Source organism: Ptychodera flava, chromosome 11, assembly GCF_041260155.1.
Source record: "Ptychodera flava strain L36383 chromosome 11, AS_Pfla_20210202, whole genome shotgun sequence".
Classification (NCBI taxonomy): Eukaryota; Metazoa; Hemichordata; class Enteropneusta; family Ptychoderidae; genus Ptychodera; species Ptychodera flava.
This window is the reverse complement of record NC_091938.1, coordinates 2412117-2434354: the sequence shown is the minus strand read 5'-3', so window position 1 is coordinate 2434354 and position 22238 is coordinate 2412117. Positions and strand designations below refer to the sequence as shown.

Genomic DNA, 22238 nt, shown 5'->3' with positions numbered 1-22238 from the left:
TCATATGCAAATTCAGTTTCACCATGCCGACTCCAATGGTTACCATGGAAACAAGACACTTCCAACAAATTTGAGCAGTGTTGGATACTGTCTCTCAGTATCCCTGCATACTAATGATATGATAATGAGATGCTAATTATATTCATGGTTTTCTGAAAATGAGGCTGTTCTCTATTAATTGGCTGTCCTGGGGCTTGCAGGTACCTTGCATCTTTGTGTTTTGAAATACATCATACGGATGAATCATGGATGATGTAAAAACAGTAATTCTTCCCAGAATCATGCAAGGAAAGACAGACACATCAATTTTAATAAAGCAATGTCCATTCAAAAGATATACTGTCCACTCTGCTCCATAATTTGACAACACTTGACAGTAAAATGGAACTGTTTATCAAAAAATGTGAGAACACCATTCACAGGTTGAAGATATATGTATTGTTTAATACCAAGCAAAGCTACTCATCTTTTCTAATGAAGGGTTTATCTGAAGCGAAAAAGACTCTAGATGCTCCCAGAAACAAACAACTTTTTCACCTCACCTTATTACATTTCTTCTCTGGAATGCAGCAAATCATTTGTTGTTCAGATTTTCATGCTTTTCAAGCAAGAGGTCTGATCATTTTTACAAAAGGCAAACTTTGAGATGGACAACAGCTGTGAGATTTCTCAGTGCAAACACAAGCACTAATTGGAGAGAGGAAATACAGCCTAAACGTGACAAATTTTACAATATTAATATCCAGCTTCTCACCTGATGAAATTCTCTTGCAAATTCAAACTGTACCTCAAACAATACAAATATATATTGAAATTTGAAGTATGAAAACACAATACTATAATGTTGTGTTTGGATGATTTCAATCAATTTGCAATAACATTAATGTATGCTGATGTCACTTTCACAACACTTGATTGGACTATGGTGAAATTATTTTTTATTTTTGTTTTGTGCTGAATAATGAAATCATAAAGGGGAAAAGAATAATGTTTGGAAATGTACCCGTATGGTAACTTCAATTTCTCATGAATATTAATCAGTCATTTGATAGTGGTGTTAAATATAGAACATGGAAGATAAGTTCCTTGAATAACATAATCTATCTCACAGTTCCATGTCTGTATCAGGTATCCACATATTTAAATGTTTCAACATGCACTGATATAGATACTAGGCCAAAACTGGAATAAAATATTTCAGTCAATAGAAGACTACCATCAGGATTAAGAATCCCCAGATGTCTACCTGCAGTCACCTGTTGTACAATTCACCACTACAAAGTCAAAAATTCAAAAAAGTAATAGTGAAAATATCAAGCCAAGGTGAATGTAATCATTTGTAATATCTCTGTATATGACACAAAATGCTAAATAGGGCTAATACCACGGAAATGAAACTATAAATCAGCATTTCTAGAACTTAAAAACCTGATAGAAAGCATTGTATTGTCAGTGAATACCCACAGATTGCATTTATATCGGACAATAGCTGTGTTAATTTTGGTCCATTTCTTGAACAAGCAAGTGCAATTTATCAAGCAAGCAGTACTGATTAATCACAGTGATTGGGAAACTACCGGGATAGCTAAGTCAACATATCTATTCTGCTGAACTTCATTTATCTGTCAGCTTGTGGTCTTTCCTCATTAAGTCAAAATGAGTGCCATCTTTCTTCCAAAGCAGCACAACCACTAAATAGACAAATTAATTCTGAACATATCACAACAAATGTCCCTTGATGGAAGAACCATGTGACAGCCATAAAAAAGTATGGAAAAAAGAAAAATCACTTTTTCCGTACAGCATCTCTGAACTTCCTTTGATATGTATAGCTGGTGACGGTAATAACAGCAAAACAGACAAGAGTTGATTTGGCTATAGCGATTATTTGAATAAAGAACATGTTTGTCTGTACTGACAGATGAAGCTTCTCACTTCCACTGCTACTTTGAATTGGCATTTGGCAGGAAAACAAAAGAATCTGTGTTTTACTCTGTATCAGATTTTAACAGAAAGATACATGACAGCAGAGTGGAGAAAAACACAGACATGAAACTAGTGGGTTTTCAAGTACTGCTGCTTTACACATTGTTAAGTCACACCTGTAATCAGCTAGATGTCAAGGCATTTTCTACTGTAATTTATGACAGCTACAGCTGTAATAAGTTTTGATCATAGCATTTGACAAATTTGTTTGACTATGGCTTTTGATGGAGTGAACTCACTAGGGAAAAGTAATAACGTTATCATCTTCATCACGCTACCGTGGTAACAGATTATGCAAAATCCACCATAGGGACTCACTGAAGTGGGTACAATTGATTCCGACCACTGATGAAGGTTTTGTGGTACATGGAAAATAAACTTGTTGCTTGGCAACAAGCACCGTACTGGAGGTGGATGGTGTCATATCTGCCATGAAAGATCATCCATCGTTTCCTCGGCTTTGTATGAAGGCATTTCTCTGACGTTTTCACTGCTATCAGAGGGACAGATAAGTCAGAAAATAGATTGATTATAGTTCAAACCACTTGACGTATTTATATTTCTTTAAAAGATGCAATTGCATTTATCTTGAGAAACGATTTGGGGGTTTCCGTGTCGCTTCCTCAGGTGGCAGAATGTGCTAACAAACACCTTGGCCGGAAAACAGTCCGCTACAATGTGAGAAAAGTAACAACACAAGATAATGTGTCATCATAGTCTTGACACTTTGTTCCATCAGCTGATGCTTTCACATCAATGTTTTACACCTCTGTGACACTGAAATATTCTTTCCTGTATAGGGTTGAGGCCCTGCTGGACCCTAACTATATGAATTAATGGCAAATCTTTGCCTCATTGTTTTTCATCAAACCCGTCTACAAGTGACAGTCTTCCATTGCCTCTTTGATCAGCATTACTTAACACCATTGCAGTGGTTTTTCAAGTAAATTTCTTCTTCATTATTATCTGTGCCTTGTTGATCTACCCATATATCTAGGTACACCCAGTGAGACAAAATACAGTGATGTTTTTCACGTTGAAATAATTTTTGAAAAAAAATATTACCACAAAAACTGTTGCATTACGATCTGAATAGGTATTAGGATAATATGGGAATATGATAGAGTTACACATGACAAGACACATGGCACTTAAGCACAACAACACTGAACATATGTTCTTATTTGTCTTCATTCTATTGTATTGTTCTGTTGATATTTTTCACTATAACATATTTAATGGTGATATACCAGCAACAAGACTACAACTAAAATGGAAGAATATGGACAGAGACTGCACATAGAAGACATTGGAAGCTAGCATATAAAACATACGGAAATAGAACATGGATGACATATGGAAAGAGACACTGGGTTATGACACACTGCATAAAAGTTATATGATAAAAATAATTAATTTTCATCTGTTGTATAATAATGTCAAATAACTTTAAAAAACATTTAAATGATGTATATTAAGAAACATTTTGTTGACATGATGTTTTAGGTATTACATGACTCAATTGGTTTTATCTTCCATATGTTCAACAGTAATATACAAGTTTCCAATTTCACTCAGCTTAGTCATCACAGGTTGGCTGGCCTTTTTATTCAAAATGATAGAAAAAACATCAAAAAATAAAAAAGTGTGGGAGGAAATGAATTTCAAACACTCAGGGAGTATTAATTAGTTCCTTGGGGGCTAATGGAAATCTAAAAGGGAAAGGCAGAGTCCTAATTTTAGCATCAAACAGGAAGCTCCATAGAGATGAAAAACACGCCTGTTTGTTTTATATGACTGTTCATTATTTCCTTTTTAGAAAGATTAAATATTTCAACAAATTTCATACAATTTTTCACAACCATTCTTTTTATAAACCTCTTTTCTTAACTTTTTTAGAGGGAATTTAAAAAATCACACAGGCATGGATGAAAAAGTAAAATTTGTCAAATTTTTGGTTTTTCATGGAGTATAGTAAGTGTTCTTTAAAGTCACCTGACTTAACAGAATTCATGAAATAAGCTGTGGCACGATTTTGTCGAATCAGAACAAAGGTGTAGACAAGATAGCAAAGCTATGTGTCATTGTGAAGGATTTTCTCAAAGTAGATGACAGCTGGATGTAAGAGACCTCAATTAAGATGTTAATAAGTGTATAATATTTGCATAATTGCAAACTAATGAACCTTTCACGATAAAGAATCTGCATATCTGGCCATGAGATACAATCTACAAGCCTTTCATGGCATACTAACAGCTAGAATTCTACAAATACTTGTCAAAACTTCTCTCATTTACTTGCACATTCATACATGGTTGGAAAATGAGGATGGTAGAAAGTTTTGATATACAGACCATCACAATACCTGCACATAATGAATTTTTGTACTTAATGAAATATTCTTAAAATGGCGTGAAGCTTTTTATCATATACCGTTATAATTTTGTATTTATTATAAAGGTACATAAAACCATAAATATGCATACGTATCTACCGTCTGGTTAGGAAAAATTAAAATTAAAATATGAATGCCAGCTCCTAAACAAGTCTTTTACCACATGCTAAAAATTTCTCACTTTTTAGATATATTTTATGATCACATTTGTGATCATGAAATCACAGTTATAGCACACTGCCATGCAAGGGGTATTCTGATTTTATCAAAATTACCCATAGTTTTTTTACCTAAAACGAAGATATACAGAACTTCACGGTGCATGATATTGGCTTCATTGTGAGATAACTTAGCTCTGCAGAGCTGTGGAAATACAGTAGTAGTATCAATTGTGAAGCACAAAGTATCTTGCTTGTACATCAACAAAAACTCAGCATGCCCTACAGTTAGAGCCTGACAACAAGGTCTATGTAAACTTCAATAAGGAAATGCAGCACAAATTTCTTTCAAATTGAACAAATTTACTGTTGCGAATTAAATAATGACTGAGTGAAGATCAAAAACATACAGGAAACCAGCTGAGTTTCCAAGAGTTTACTGAACTGGAAATAGAAAAGCTGAACAGTGAAGGAAATGTGACATTTAAAGCAGCAGATAAGACTTAATTACGGAAATAAAAGTGTGAATGAAATGATAGGAAGTACGGTAAGATGAAGATTTCATTTGTTGGACTTATAGCTATCTTAAGTTGATGTAAATAACAATGACGTAGCTGCAGATTATCCTATGAGGAATTTTCTTCTTCAAATATTGAAATTATCATCACAATAGCACAGTCTATGCAACTCCTATAAGTAAAAGACATTTATTTCATATTCACAAACTAGCATAAAAACCAACATATCAGCTATCTTAATTTTCATTAAATTTCAATATTTCTGACAAAAGAGCTTTTGACATAACAAACCATGTCATCATACCGGTAAGCTTAAAATATTATTTTTACAAATGAACTAGTCATCAAAGCATTGGTCCTCACACAGTGTTTTTATGGAAACATGCCTTAAGAAACTTTTGCAAAATTAATAATTTAAGTTGATATATGATGACTACAATTATGCAATAAATCATCCATATTATATTGCAGTTTCTACAATCAATGTTGATTTATAAAGTTGGTCAGGAGCAAGCAGCTGTGATCATAGGATTCTAGACTTTCTCTGTACGGCTTAATTGAACACACCGTATATTTAACACAAATCATCACTCAAGCCTTTCTTTCAAAAGCTCTCACGCAATATTTCTGTTTTAATCCTGGTACTTGTAAAATGTGTAAAATGTTGTACATGGTGTGTGCATACATTTGATTATTTATATCAACTCAGAAAGTTCAGAAAGACTTAGAGTCTTAACAGGAGATTCAGCACACTCGTCCAATTTAATTCTTGGATGGTGCTGTATTGGGCTGAAAAGCTTAGCTATTGTCGGGCACAGTGACAGACTAGATTCTTGCTGAAAAAATAGCTGAATAATAATATATAAAAAATTATCTAATTTTAACTGGAGGTCAGCTAAAAATGGTAGACGTACTGATCATGACCTCTGCCTTGAGGCCAGGCAATAAATTTGTATTTTGTTAATGCCCTTTCCTTCAACTGAATATGGTGTATTTGGCAAAATACAGCAAAACAACTTATAAATAAAGGACAGTGAAATGAATCTGAAGAAATTGTTTTTCTTGAACAATGTATTTTAATCTGTATCCATACCAATGCAAGAAGAATTTCATTTCTGCAATTTTTACAAGATGTTGTACAAAAAAAAAATATTTCAAAAAAATGTGCCACATAGCATAGTATAACCCCTAAGAATATTCAATCTGCAGTATACGGAAAGAAAATTTCTTTCAAAAATATAGTTTTCACAAATTTCTGGGAAAGCCATTGTGACAGACACAAAACTTTATCACAAAACTGAGCATTCAGGATTGTGATGTTAAGTTGCAAATTTGCATAAAATATTATTCACAATGTCAAGAGAATGAATATATTGCACCTCAGACTATATATTGCCATTCAAGTTTGATGATTACACAATGGCTATTTAACTTTGATGAACACAGTAATAATGACTGGAATACTCCATTTGAACAGAACGATTTTAATTTTTTAAATTTATCCTGATGAATTGAATCACCTACCGAGTAACCTCGTCGATCCATGACAGAAACAATCTGTCGCCAATCAGTTCTGAAATTCTGCCCAAAATAGCTGCTTCACAGAAAAAATGAGTGTAGCTAGACCATCCATCTAATGTCATTCCAGCAGGAACAAAAATAGATGAATGCCATCTTTTTATCTCCTGTCCACTCGTCAAATAATTTATTTTCTGTAACTTGTGAGCATTTTGCAGTTCATAAGTACAACATAACAGATGGCGCCAAAAGGCTTAATGACCTTTGACCCTCTAGGATTACAGTTAAGCCACGTCAGCTTAAGCTTTAACCCCTTTACGATATAATGGTTTAACCCAACTTTGTGTATGACATTGTGGTAGTATCATAAACACCAAGCAGAACAAAATAAACATTTAGGAGGCCAAAGATTTTAGCATTAGCAACATGTGGATACTCTTACTATAAAACACAGTCACATCTCCGATGCTAAATGCTTGGTACCTGTCCAGTCATGGCCCCTAAATGACCTCATCCACAATATTTTCTTTGTTATGAATTTTATATCAATTAATTTCCAGTACACAGATATTAGACACTTAATGAGAACCAACTATATTCCCTACATTCTCTTTTCAAAGGCTCCTGTATCTTATTTACAACAAATATTTGCATTTTTCTTGCAGCAACATGCAAAATTTTGAAACTGAATACCACTATAATTATGACAGGATGTCACACCAAGGATCATGGGATAGCTTACTCAATATCTGATGAAAAGTCGCTGTTTTCCGCAAAGTGTTTTGCTTTATATTTTGGTCTATTGATAACTTTATCAAACAATACCATTTTCAAATGCTGTTTTAAGTTCTGAGATGACCAAAGTCTGGAGATGCATCTTATTGTTTTGTTTTCACAAAATTAAAATTGAATATGCCTCGAGGATAGATAATTCTTTTGGCCTACCCCAAATGAGCTTCACTTTGAAGTTTACAGAGGAAATAAAGTTTTCACTGGCTTAGTATTGTGAAAATCTGGATGTTTGTTTTCCCCAACACAGATAACACAGGGATGGCGGCCATTTTGAATATCAAATATCTCTAAATATTGGCTAATGTGTTTCTCTAGTGACAGAATTTGCATGGTGACTCCTGATATTTATTCTTGGTTTTGAAAAAGAATGATTGAACTTTGCATGAAGAAAGTTTGAGCAGAAGTTTAAGTTCATTTTCAAAGCATTAACTACCTTAAACAATTTGGAATTTGGAATCAATCTTACAGTTCACTAACATTGAACATACCAGCAATAATTTGGGCAGAGTTTGAAAAAATGTCTTATTTTTCAAAAACATTGATCTTGATTCCATTTCATGTATTTTAATGGAGCTAAATAATTTTCAAGAGAGTAGGAAATTCTGATTGAAATGAAGTTATCACCACATATATAGCAGAGGCTGGACATCCCTTTTCATAAATGGATATGATCCAGCGAATGGTTGCCATGGTTTGTGGAAAATGAACACCCTCATACATTCAACTGGAAATGACTGAATAAGTGGTAACCAGGATGTACATGATGTACGAACAGTATTGGAAGTTAATATTAGAAAATTGGAAAAAAATTATCATGTGGAAAAACATGTAATACAATAATTAATGTGAGATATGAATATAAGCAAAATGCCTGGATGTTAGCAACATGCTTTGCCTGACAACGCATCCAATGGCATGCATCAGGTGAGACAGCTTTGCGTTGCAATCACCAACTACAATTTATACAATTTTTATGATACTCTCATATAAACACGACCACAATGATGACAGTAACGATCAGTAATGATGGTGACACAGTCTGATGAAAATGACAACATTTAGAACTACTGGAATATACATCCCTCAACAGGTGACAGTGATCTACAGTGTATATTTAACTCTGAGTAAAAAGAGACATCTTAACATCAGAGTACAAACAGCGGATATTCTGAAAATGATTTCCAAACTAATGAAAGGCTGACAGAGATGCATACATCTGCAGATTTATACCACAGGAATTTTTCCTAAAAAACACTAAAACCACACCATCATTGATCAAAAGTAAACATCCTTGACACAATTTAATCCACTGTAAAATACTGCTAAAACACAAACAGAATATGTAAAATTTGTGACCATATGGAATCACCTCAGTGGGGGATGCTGTTTATCGAGTGAGTATATGCGTGCACAGCTGAAATGGTGAGCCAGGTTATTTTCAGAAAAATGATGTGAATTGTAAAGGGTAACAACAATAACAGGCATACTGCAAAACTATTAATTTCTGTTATTGGCACAAACAAAATTGAGAACTAGATTTTCGGTCAAAGTTCATGTAAAATTCAGTTATATCATGTGTACAATGAACCTGCAGAATTGGATTTCCAATGCTGTACTGCTAGCCTGATTGAGAAATTCTAGTTCATTCATTGACTAAGTGAGATTAAAGTGACTTGTCCTTTGCAGACCCTGCAATGCAGTCATAAAACTCAGAGCGATTAATTCTGAGTTCTAGGGGTAAATTACGTTGGCCTGTGTGAACTCAGGCTGCTGAGGGGTCAATTAGACGGAGAATGCGATCTGGGACCAGGAGTTTTAAATTGATGTTCGAAATTACTATACACCCAGAATAGCCATGATAAAATATATATAAAGGCCCACTGAAATGAGCCCCTCGTAACCTTTGACCCTGGAGACATATGAGTCTGTCAAACTAGGTGTTATGCTATGATCTGTTCTGACAAAATTTAGATTTCACATGGGAGGGCAGCAGATACAGCTGCAGGGAGGGACTTTGTAGCACATTGAGAGCCAAGACCCATTGACTCCACATGTAGTTACTGTTGTGAAATATTGAAAATGGCCAAGAGAAGTTATTAAAGGCAATTACTATTCAGTAAACCGACCTAAAATTTTCTATGGCTGTTCTTTTGTATGTGAAATGTCACGGTATTTCTGGAAATTGACTCAACGCATTGGAGAGATTAGCGGTAATCATCCACCAAAAATTATTAGTAATTAGGTTTTGTGTGCTGGTTGAATACCATGGACTCTCTTTGGGAATTATATCAATTGTGATAAATGGTTGCCATGGGATATGCAAATTAATTAAAGCCTGGTAGCCATGATGTTATTGGTTAGCACTGGGAGAAATTGAAATTTCCAGGAAGGACATCACTAAAGAAAAACCACACTGATGAATTCCTTGGCTGCTGTATGTAACATTTTATAAAATTCAGCTTTGCCATGGACACAGCATTCTTTCAATTTATTGAGAAGACTTGTGGTAATTGTGACAATCTTTCATGAAAACATTTAAATAGCCTCAATGTCTTCCATGTTTGTACAATCTAAAACCACTATATCAAAAGAAAAAAAAACACTTGCTTAAATATCACTGATTCAGAATTATGTTAAACTTTTCTTATAAATATGTAAATAATAAAATTTTTGCAAAAATGTTTAAGAAGACTTTTCTGAAATGACATGAGGGGAAATAATTAAAAAAGCATTTTGTGACAAATGATTAATGATGAGCTGAATACCAAACACACTGAATAATCAACTCAACCTCAAGCTGTAGTGTTAAAGTATGCATGGTCCTGACCTTGATGTATGGTAGTGAAGGAAATATTTGTCCAAATTTCTGTTAGTAGCAAGCAACCATAAATATACTTTTGCATATATGATACTGTATTAGATGTAACACATGTCTATATTTCCACAGTTAAAACCCTGTTTCAAGGAATTCAGAGATAAGCTAGCCACTATACTGCAATAGTTCAAGTGTTAATTACCATGTATAGATTGTAGGGTAATTACTAACATATGGAACTTGACAAATTCTAAAATCTGCTGGTGAAAATTTCTAACAGATTTCATGTGACAGCTACAACAATAAAATACAACTCCTATTTTAAACAATGAATAAAAACTGCGGTAAATTATTGTCTGTGATTTCAACTTGTGTATTTGCTTCAAAATGTCATAAATGGTAGTACATGGGATATCATGAATTTCTACCAGAACTCAATTGATATGCATTAACCCTTTTATTACAATGGTTTGGTCCAAACTGATAGTCATCAATGGTGTAGATGGACCTTTTTACAATGAAACGGGGGTGAATAGGCTGAAGCAGACCAATCTGAATGAAAACAAGGGTGCACTGAATCTACCGGATATTGGCATGATACTTTTGCAAAACATCCACTAACTCTTTTTGTATTAAGGTAGTATGCGCCTCAAAAGTGAATGACTTTAAACTTTTGCTCAAATTTTCCTTGATGAAATGAAACATTTAACCGTTCTGTTAGAAAATCAAGAATAAAAATCAGGGGTTACGACTTTAACAGTGCAAACACTACTACTAGAGAAACTATCCCTGTATTTACCCTATGAGGAAAATAAAAATTTTTGATTTTCAAAAAACTAAGAACATTAACATTTTTCTTACTCCAAGAGCTTGAAAATGAGCCACCACAAGTGGTAGATCAGAAAGGAATTGTAAAAATTTGAGAGAATGTCTGTCCCCAAGGCGAAATTCTATCCTAACTGGTAGAGTTCATTAGTAACCCATGTTTTGAGAAGCTACATGTTACTCTGCATGTTGAAATCCTGGCAACTTTTTGACAAGAAAGTCACCAATCAATGGGACTATACTGGTACGTATCTTGAAATTTACAATGATGATAAACAAGATTCCCCGTCCTCTTTCACAGCAAATACACATGTCCTCATGTTGACAAAATATTGATCTATCTGAGTAATGACCAGGCACTGACTGCCCAGTGCATACCAGTGCTTTAAATTGCGACTCTGAGATAAACAAGGCTAACACCTGCTGGCATTCACACACACACATACACACACACACACATACACACACACACTTGATCAAATGAACAGGTTTTGAAATTAAAACTCTGGAGACAATACCTCATCTTTCCTGGAACCAACAGTGAAGGTATATTCTTCAACACCAAGGTATGTCATGTCATACCAGCCACACACACACACGCCCAGATATGCACCAGATACCACCTACGGACTCAACTGTTAGTTTTTCATCTTCTGAAGTTAATATAGTCACTTCAAACAAAGCCTCATTTGGTTGAATTCAGTTCAGCAAATAAACAATGATTGGCTATTGCAATGTCTTCTTTGGAAGACTAAACCCATGATCAATTTTTTTTTTTTGATAGGTTCTCAATTTGTCAATGTATGCGAAGAAGGTATTCAACAGGGCTGAGGAAAAGACAAGGAGTCTATTCAAATGGTTATTGATTATTCATGGTATGATACGGTTCACCAGGAAATGTACATCTGCTGACTTGAAATTAATGAAAAACCAGAAATGAAAGACCTTGAAATTTGCAATGCTACTGAAGATCATTGTGCAAAAATAATCAGTAGTAATAATGTTGAAAAAAGTACAATGTCCACATTCAAGGAAGAAAGTTATTTTACATTCTTTTGTTTACTAATCTCTGGAGAATACTACTTCTCATCTTTTTGCTGGATCATTGCACACAACTTACAAAGCATGACACTAGCAGGGCAGAACACAGTGTCTCACATTGGAGTATGACCACAAAGAATTCTCTCAAAAATGTAAACAATTACATTCAGTCTATAGATGTACGGTGAATTATTTTCCAAGCTGGGAATAATCCTGATTAAAGATTTCCAGGTACCACAGTATGTCACTGAATTTCAGCCCAGTCACAGAACGAGTAATGAATACCTTATAAAACATCCTTGCATTTAAAGTACACAGTTGTCCCTGCAAAGATAAAATACAATATTTTCAAGAACTTCCATAATTGTACTAGATATTGTCAACTGGTATGGGAAAACAAACCACCTGCAGCTTTGTATTGATAGTATGTATCTGATGGGAGCCCTCTAGTGTTGATTTACAATGAAAAACAACAAAAATATAACCTTGAGGCATTGGTGGCGCTATCACATAGAGCGCTTTGAATTTTACTCCAATGTCATCAAGTGATGGTTACAAGAAGGTTAAAAAGGAAGTAATCTTTGTTTTTTTTGGCGTAGATATGATATAGATGTAACAGATACGAATGCTTTTCAAAGCCGAATGATGATGGCCAAGAAATATTCGCTAGTCTACTTTATTGAGTATTCACATTGTCCATGGATACTGGCAAATGTTTATTGGGATTTCTTATTATGATAATAACTTCAGTTCTACTGCATTTATAAGTCATCTGAACATCCTGCAGCAAGTTTATAGTTTGATTTGTTGAAAATTTTGACATTTACAGCCATGAAAACAAAGCACTGCAAGCTGCTTACAGTAAAAATAATGCTGGATATGTTATGATTCATGTCTCAAAATTCAAAAACAACAGCTTTGACTTCAAACATTCTGCTTGTGACTTGAGACAGTATGCTGGTACTTGTCAATCAAAAATAATAAAGTTATAATCTGGCTTCAACAGAGTTAATCAAGAACTTTCAAACATTTGAGGAGAGTTGCAAGAATGCAAATGCAATTTACAAGACTAAGTGTACGAACGGTTCTCTATTTTACAACTTAATGCCATTATTGCAAAACCGATGGCCTTTTAGCAGCAACAGCTGGAAGTATCAAATCAAGAAGCTTGATTTTTGTAGAGCAATATTGTGAAGCAGAATTAAAGCTGTTCTGGTTTCATGAAGTCACTGTGTAAATGAGACCAAATGTTGACCTTATGACCTCAATCAAGGTCTTAAACTCTGTGGATCATCCTAATGAATTCCTTTCAAGAGTTACAGACTGAACCTAATTCCATGAATTGATCTTAACAAATAAATTCCAAGTGAATACCTATATGTTTTTATAATTTATTTTCCTCAATACAATTTGACTTCTTGCCAATGCACTGGTAAATCTATTTTCAATTTAGTACTCTGATGGAGTGTTTGTAGAAACATTTTCTTGGCAAGAAAACAGTACAGTTTTGGAAAGGCTATCCCATGATGCATTTGCTGCCACCCTGAATTGGAATCTTAATGAGAGAATTAGGTCACTCCAAATAAAGAGATCTCCCACCATGGTTAAGTACTAGGTACATGAAATTTACCATGAACTGATACACAGTGTACATTTATCTGTCAATTTATTGCTGCCTTTTGCATTTTTACCACTAGAGGGCAGTGTGAGTTGATTAGCTAAGAATCCAGTTATTCCTCATTCAATTTCAAGACAATATTTCGGAGAGATTATCAAATAGCTTCAAGTCTTTTTTTGTGATTAAACAAAATAAAAGTCATGTCTATACCCTTTGATTGCATTCCATTGATATGGGTCAAACTTTGCTCCAGAAAAGAACTGGGTTGCACCACAGAGTAACAGGGCTGGGGAAGGGGTTGATCTTTTCATTGAAAAATGCACAGTGTGGTGTTCTGTTACGCAATACAACTACAGCCATTGTGTTAAGTCTCATCTCAGAAATGTGCACAGAAAATTTTGAAATCCAAGCTGATTATCATGTGTGTGAAAAATATGAAGCAAATATTAATAGACTCCATCGCTTTTGAAATTGGAAAACGTTTAACAAACACATTTGATAAAGTAAAGCCTTGGTACATGTTTGAAGTCGTGAAACAACTGTTCAGTCTCATAAATATCAGACTAACATCAGCATGTCAGATGGGATAATTTCTGTTGCCATGAGTTGGACGTAGACAATTGCATTCTGCTTACACGTAGCAGATGCTAAAATTTATGTGACTCATTTGTCAGAATAATCACACAAATCTACTGTGATAATGTCATCTTGCATACCAATATTAAATTATTTCCATGTGTTTTCATGTAAATTTGCATCTGTTCAAATCTATTTTCAAAACTTTCTAAAGACATTTGCAATGATGTCAGGGGTCAAAGGTCAATAATTTTAAATATGTACACTCTGGTCTGCATTTTCACAAGACACATTTGTACAGATGCAATCATTAAAGTCAGATTTTTACAGATATTACAAATTCCTCAAAACAACTTGCTTGGCAATTTTGAATCCTTTAATATTTTCTTCTTTGATTAACCTTTACACCCCTATTTCCTAATGAAAAGGTCCACAATCACTGTTGAAAACCATGGGTTGGCATGAACAGAGTGGTGAAGAAGTTAAATGCTGCAGATCCTGGGTCTTAGGTGTTTTCCTAAAAACTCAAAATATTACAAGCATGTGAAATGTCTTCCTGTCAATATGTTGATGTCATTTGTTACGTGCAGAGAAAACGAACAAAAGGGTGAACTCAGCAGTTAACGTTTAAACAAAATTTATTACGAAAATAAAACTAATTGCTAAGTCAGGGATAGAGTACAAGCTTTAAAAGTGTACAGACTACTTATCTCAGCTGGGACGGCAGAGCTCCAGTCTCAGAGTTGTAACAGTCAGTCGGATGAATGAACAGTCCTTTGGCTTGCAGGCTTGAAACTGCACAAAGTCCACAGTATAAATCCAGCGTTGGCAGTGAAGGTCTTGAAAGGTCTTGAGAATGACTACTGCTGGAGTTTAGTAACACACAAGAGACACGATCCCAAAAGTCTGACTGGAAGCTGAGCACGTCCCTTTTATAAAGGCATATAAGAACAATCTAGAACTTTTATTGACATGCTAATTGCTGTTCTAAAATTATCTCCCTTACACAACTAATCAACTTTCCAGAACATTCCAAACATGACTAATTGAATTCAAGGTTGTGAGGTCATCAAGGGCAGTGACCTTGAGAATGTTCTAGACTAATTGAACTCAGGTCATGATGAGTGTGGGGTAAATGACCTACATGACACACCCCCTCTTCAAAAAAAGAAAATTTTTCAAAGAAAAATCTTTCTTTTACAAATGTAATCTTGAAAAGGATTTAAGTACTCAAATTGTTTTACTCTAAAGTAAAATTTCTTGAAAGTGAACAACAATAAAATTTCTTGAAAGTGAACAACAATAAACTCTAAATACGAGAAAGACAGTCTGCAATTAAATTGTCTCTGCCTTTGATATGTCTAATATCAAGATTAAACTCCTGTAACATTAAACTCCATCTTAGCAATCTCTGATTTTTGCCTTTAAATTTCTGCAGAAAACAAGAGGGTTGTGATCAATATAAACCACTATTGGCTGATTTGAAGAAGTAACATAAACTTCAAAATGCTGTAAAGCTAATATCAAAGATAAACACTCTTTTTCAATTGTAGAGTAGTTTCTCTGGGATTTGTTAAATTTGCGTGAAAAATAGCAAACAGGATGATCTACCCCATGACTATCCTCTTGCAATAAAACAGCACCAGCAGCCGTATCACTAGCATCCACAGCTAATTTGAATGGCAAAGTGAAATCTGGTGCAGACAACACTGGAGCACTTTGCAGTATGGCTTTAAGTGTATCAAATGCCTGTTGGCATTGCTCTGACCAAACAAACTTTACTTTCTTTTTAAGTAAGTTAGTCAAAGGCTCAGTAATTGTGGAGAAATTTGGACAGAATTTTCTGTAGTAACCAGCCATACCGAGAAAGCGCATCAGTTGTCGTTTGCAGTTTGGTATGGGAAAACTTGAAATGGCACTGATTTTGGCATCAACAGGTTTTACCTCACCCTGTCCTACAATATGTCCGAGGTAAGTTACCCTTGCCCAACCAAACTCAGATTTGGCAAGGTTGACAGTCAACATTGCTTTGCTCAGTCTCTCAAAGAACTTCCGCATGAGCTTGATGTGTTCCTCCCAGGTGTCACTATACAGGACGACGTCGTCAACGTAGGCTGCACACCCGTTCTAGCCCGGATATGACGTCGTTGATCATCCGTTGGAACGTTGCCGGAGAGTTCTTCATTCCGAATGGCATCACCTTGTACTGGAACAATCCGTCTGGTGTAACAAAGGCGGATATTTCACGAGCACGATCCGTCAGAGGGACTTGCCAAAATCCCTTCAGTAGGTCAAATTTCGTCACATACTTGGCTTTTCCCACTCGGTCGATGCAGTCATCAATCCTCGGGATTGGGAAAGTGTCTGTCTTTGTTAAAGTGTTGACCTTCCTAAAGTCCGTGCACATACGATAACTGTGGTCTGATTTGGGAACAAGTATGCACGGCGAACTCCAGTTACTTTTACTGGGTTCAATAAAGTCATTGTCCAGCAGGTATTTGACTTCTTCCTGGAGATATTTCGCTTTTGTTGGATTCAGTCTGTATGGATGTTGTTTTACAGGCTTACTGTCCCCAACATCAACGTCGTGATAGATGACGTTTGTCCTCGTTGGAACATCTTGAAACAGGTGTTTATATTCGTGGAGCAGTTCTTTCACCTGTTGTTGTTGTTCTGGCTGGAGGTGTGCCAACTTTGTAGACTCCAGCTTCTCCAGGATTTCTGAGTTCTGAAGCTTGACCGAGCCCAGCTTTGAGTTTAGAGTATTTCACTCAAGTCAGTTTCAGTATCACTATCTCATAATGGTTTGAACTGACTGCACTGACAGGCTGAGTTATAGTAGGATTATCCCTATCCAAATATGGCTTAAGCATATTTATGTGACATAGCTGTTTTTGTTTTCGCCTGTCAGGTGTTATTATGATGTAATTTAAATCACTCAATTTCTTATCAATTAGGTATGGCCCAAAGTAACGAGCATGGAGTGGTTTGCCAGGAATTGGAAGTAGAACAAGAACTTTTTGACCTGGTTCAAACTTCCGTTTTGAGGTGTTTTTATCATATTTGGTTTTCATTGACTGCTGAGATGACTCAAGATTTTCTCTGGCTAATTCACATGCTTTAGAGAGTTTTGTACGAAAATCTGACACATATTGCAAAATATTCAGACAATCATCGTCGTCTGATAGGAATTTCTCTTTAAAGAGCTTAAGTGGGCCACGGACTGTATGTTCAAATACAAGCTCAAATGGGCTAAAACCAAGAGACTCCTGAATTGACTCTCTAACAGCAAAGAGCAAAAAATGAATTCCTTCATCCCACTGCTTGTCTGTGTCAAAATAGTAGGTCCTGATCATATTTTTCAAAGTTTGATGAAATCGCTCAAGAGCACCCTGACTTTCTGGATGATAGGCGGATGACCTATACTGTTTAATGCCTAGCTGATCCATTACTTGTTGAAAAATACCAGACATAAAGTTGGAGCCTTGATCGGACTGGACACATTTAGGGAGGCCAAATAAAGTGAAAAATTTGACTAAAGCTCTCACTACAGTCTTTGTCTTTATGTTTCTCAGTGGTATGGCTTCTGGGAACCGAGTTGATGTACACATAATTGTCAGCATGTACTCATTTCCTGATCTTGTTTTTGGTAGGGGCCCAACACAGTCTATTAGAATCCTACTAAATGGTTCTTGAAATGCAGGAATTGGCTGTAAAGGGGCCTTTGGAATGGTCTGATTTGGCTTTCCTACCATTTGACATGTGTGACAAGTTTTACAGAAATGTGCTACATCCTGCCTGAGATTAGGCCAATAAAAGTGACTGAGAATTTTATGATAAGTTTTCCTTACTCCCAAATGACCAGCCCAGGGCGTTTCATGGGCCAGACGCAATATTTCAGCACGGTAGGGCTTTGGAACCACAATTTGATGTTTTATAGCCCAATCGTCATCAACCAAAAACGTCTGGAGGTCTCCATTTACGCATGAGAATACCAGATTTTGTATAATAGGAAACAGAGCTATCTGAAGTTTTACCTTCATCATCTAACCTGTCAAACAAAGACAAAATATCTGGGTCTTTGTGTTGTTCTGCAATGAGATTTGATCTAGAAAATGTCTGACTTTGGTCAGCAGAAGTTTTACTGGAAGTTTCAAATCCTCGAGGGATAACGGAATGATCCGTGTCAAACACCTGACTGAGAAAAGTGTCATTTAAGTCAACGTCTGTGACATTATTTTTGAGAGTATTTTGATTCTCAGAAGTTTTCTTTGACATGGCTCGAGTAATGGCACATGATGGGAAAAGGCCGGGAATGTCTTCCTCTATTGGCTCTGGATTTTGATCTAAACTAGGATTATCAGTCACAAGTGGATTAGTAATGACCTTGTCCCAGCAAGGTCGTTTCCAAGAAGAAGGTGAATCCCTTCAAAAGGCAAAAAAGGCCTAATACCTAAAGTCACAGGTCCAGAACAAAGTCCGAAGACAAATAGACATTATGGAGAGGAACAGGAATGTAGTCATTACAATCTACCCCCTTAATAAGAACTTTAGAACCTGAAAATGACTTTTCAGAAAACGGCAGGGTATCTGCCAACAAAAGAGACTGGGACGCCCCGGTATCTCTTAAAATTTTGACAGGGGTAGCGGAAGAGAAATCACTAGAAAGTGATATAAAACCATCATGAATAAATGGTTCGAAAATACCCATAATGCTATCTTGAGAAGAATTGACCTTGACCTCATTAATTGGGGATGAGAGGGGTTTAACCTCAGAAAATGTGTTACACACATTATTAGACTCTAATTGAGTTGATGAAGAAATAAAGCCGGTTGGCTTAGATCCACTTTGACCACTTTGACCTTCACGTTTTCTTTTCAATTTGAAACACTCTGACATTAAATGGCCGTCTTTCTTACAATAATTACAAGAAAGTGTACCAAACTGTTTGTCAGAAGGAGATTGAGACTTGGGATCTGATGATGTGGGAGTGTTACTTGAACTCTGTGAACTGTTGTCATTTGATTTTCTACTCTCCTTTGAAAAATTCTTGGATGAAAAGGAGGAGTTAAATTTACCTGCATTGTTTCTGTATGAAAAGGACTGGGATGGTTTGCTGAGAAATGAAGATTTGTGGGTCAATGAATAATCATCGGCCAAACGTGCAGCAACCTCTAATGTATCTGCCTTTTGTTCATTGATAAACGTCTTGATGTCACTCCGAATGCACCTCTTAAATTCTTCAATCAAAACAAGCTGTCGTAATTTGTCATAATTCTGACTGACCTTTTCCGAAGAACACCAACGATCAAACAGTTGTTCTTTTGTTCGAGCAAATTCAACGTAAGTTTGATCTTTCACCTTCTCACAATCCCTAAATTTCTGACGGTAAGCTTCAGGCACCAACTCATAACCCTTGAGAATTAATTCCTTCACAGAATCATAATCTGAAGCCTGCTCTACTGACAACTGAATGTAAATTTCTCTGGCTTTACCCACCAAAGCACTCTGCAAAAGCATAGACCAGGACTCCTTAGGCCAATTCAGACTCTGAGCAATTTTCTCAAAATGGAGAAAATATTATCAACATCCTTTTCTTGGAAAGGGGGAACTAACCTGAAATGCTTAGTGATGTCAAATTGTCTGAAGGGAAGAATTTTCCTGACTTTCCAAGCTCTAAACGTCTCATTTCTAACTGCAGTCGGTGTTCAGCTAATTCTCTTTCCTTTTCTTTTTCCTCTCTTTCTTTCTCCCTTTGTCTTTCTTCCATTTGCAATTCTTTTTCTTTCATTTCCAATTCCCTCTCTTTCTGTCTTTCTTCCATTTCTAATCTTTCCTGCCTTTCTTTTTCTTTCTGTCTTTCTTCCATTTGCAATTCTTTTTCTTTCATTTGTAATTGCATTTGTATTTTTTCTTTTTCTAATGCCAATTTTTTAAGCTCCAAATCTGCCTGAATTTCTAATTCTAATTTTTTGAGTTCGAAGGAAGACTCAGGCTCATAATCTTTTAAGGCAGACTCTTCAAAATGGCCAGAATTAACTAAATGTTTTGCAATGTGGTACTGTATTTCCCGCTTGCGCATAGATCTTTTGACATCTACTTTAAGGAAATTGGCCAGTGCAATGAGGTTGTCTTTTCTGAGGGAATTAAATGTGTCCTGATCAAGGTCATCCATAAATTCGTCTGGCTTAAATTCCGCCATGATTAAATTTCGCTGAGTTCACAGTATATAGTAGTTTTGAAAAGGCTGTCAAAATGTTGTCAAACGGCTCAAAATATTCGTTCTCCCGGACGAGCCCCAATTTTGTTACGTGCAGAGAAAACGAACAAAAGGGTGAACTCAGCAGTTAACGTTTAAACAAAATTTATTACGAAAATAAAACTAATTGCTAAGTCAGGGATAGAGTACAAGCTTTAAAAGTGTACAGACTACTTATCTCAGCTGGGACGGCAGAGCTCCAGTCTCAGAGTTGTAACAGTCAGTCGGATGAATGAACAGTCCTTTGGCTTGCAGGCTTGAAACTGCACAAAGTCCACAGTATAAATCCAGCGTTGCAGTGAAGGTCTTGAAAGGTCTTGAGAATGACTACTGCTGGAGTTTAGTAACACACAAGAGACACGATTCCAAAAGTCTGACTGGAAGCTGAGCACGTCCCTTTTATAAAGGCATATAAGAACAATCTAGAACTTTTATTGACATGCTAATTGCTGTTCTAAAATTATCTCCCTTACACAACTAATCAACTTTCCAGAACATTCCAAACATGACTAATTGAATTCAAGGTTGTGAGGTCATCAAGGGCAGTGACCTTGAGAATGTTCTAGACTAATTGAACTCAGGTCATGATGAGTGTGGGGTAAATGACCTACATGACACATTGACCCCATCTTCCAAACAAAACAACTGAATCATAAATATGACTTCCCTTATGACAACATTTCTACCCTGGACACTGTGATAACAGTACTATATAAAGGTTAAAAAATATCACAAAGGATCGATGCAAGAGGACATTGGTGCAGCATATTGCCTGATGCAAAGCAGAGGACGATACCTGCCACCAATGTCTGAGTACATCCTTTGAGGTATTTCAGTGATAACCATATTATTATACATCTTACATTTTGTGACTGGAAATCAAACTGTCCAAGCATTGACTGTTTTCATGTGATGTCAACAATTTTTCTTCTGGTTTATAGCGAGCGCAGTGCAGAACGCTATCAGTGAACAGTGGACATGCAGATGCAGCCATGGGGGTAGGGTGCCTGGAAACTGTACGTACTGTTCCGTACGGCTTTTTTAGCACATCATGAATCATTTTAGCTAAATCATATCTTTCTAGGTAAGAACTCTCAAGGGTTTCCACAAATAATTGTAAAACATTTCAAACACAAACTTTCTCACTCAGTATGTCCTCCAAATTTGACAAAGGTTTGTAAAACTAAAAACGGTTGCACCAGCTATCTGTGGCAATAGTTCAAATGTTATTTTCCAGTCTGGCTTTGATTTTCTGGTTGATTGTTCAATAAGCCGATTGCAAGCAGTGAAGTAAAGTGGCAGATGACACAATACTATGAAGGTTATAACTGTCATGAAACATTCTATATAAAGATGTTTGTCTTTTAGACTATGATACATGGCCTGTGAGTGTAAGACATTCTTGAACAATCTCCAATTCTAAATGCATGTTTCATGAAATACAAATACCGGTAAGCATATCTGTCCAAATTGTGACAAATTTGGACACATGAAACTTGCAACCACAAATCATGGAGTTCAGAAGTTTGCATAATCCAGCCGCTTAATAAAGTTGATTAGCAAGGGCTGGTGAGCAGTCTGCAGAAACTGAAGGCTTGTCATGTAATAAACAATGTGCAACAGGTGTATTAGAGGGCAGATGACGAGGTTAAACCAATCAATGTTCTATGTATGCTCATTTCACTGAGACAAGGTAGCCATTGCATGGCAAATCATAAATTGTAAATTTTACAAAG

At 35.9% G+C, this 22238-nt stretch overlaps 1 protein-coding gene across 26 annotated transcripts in view; it reads right to left on the bottom strand.

The window, feature by feature from the left end:
* LOC139143248 (A-type potassium channel modulatory protein DPP6-like) overlaps positions 1-22238 on the bottom strand; it is a 390979-nt gene that overhangs the window by 49171 nt on the left and 319570 nt on the right. For 2 of the 26 annotated variants that reach the window (XM_070713432.1, XM_070713435.1), the window contains exon 1: positions 6582-6617. The exons of 22 other annotated variants lie outside the window; for them this stretch is intronic. In XM_070713432.1, coding sequence (XP_070569533.1) covers positions 6582-6602 — 21 coding nt within the window. In that variant the 5' untranslated portion in view covers positions 6603-6617. Of the gene's footprint in view, positions 1-6581; positions 6618-11525; positions 11760-22238 lie in introns of those variants that run through there. 2 more of the 26 variants (XM_070713421.1, XM_070713424.1) reach the window with 2 other exon arrangements.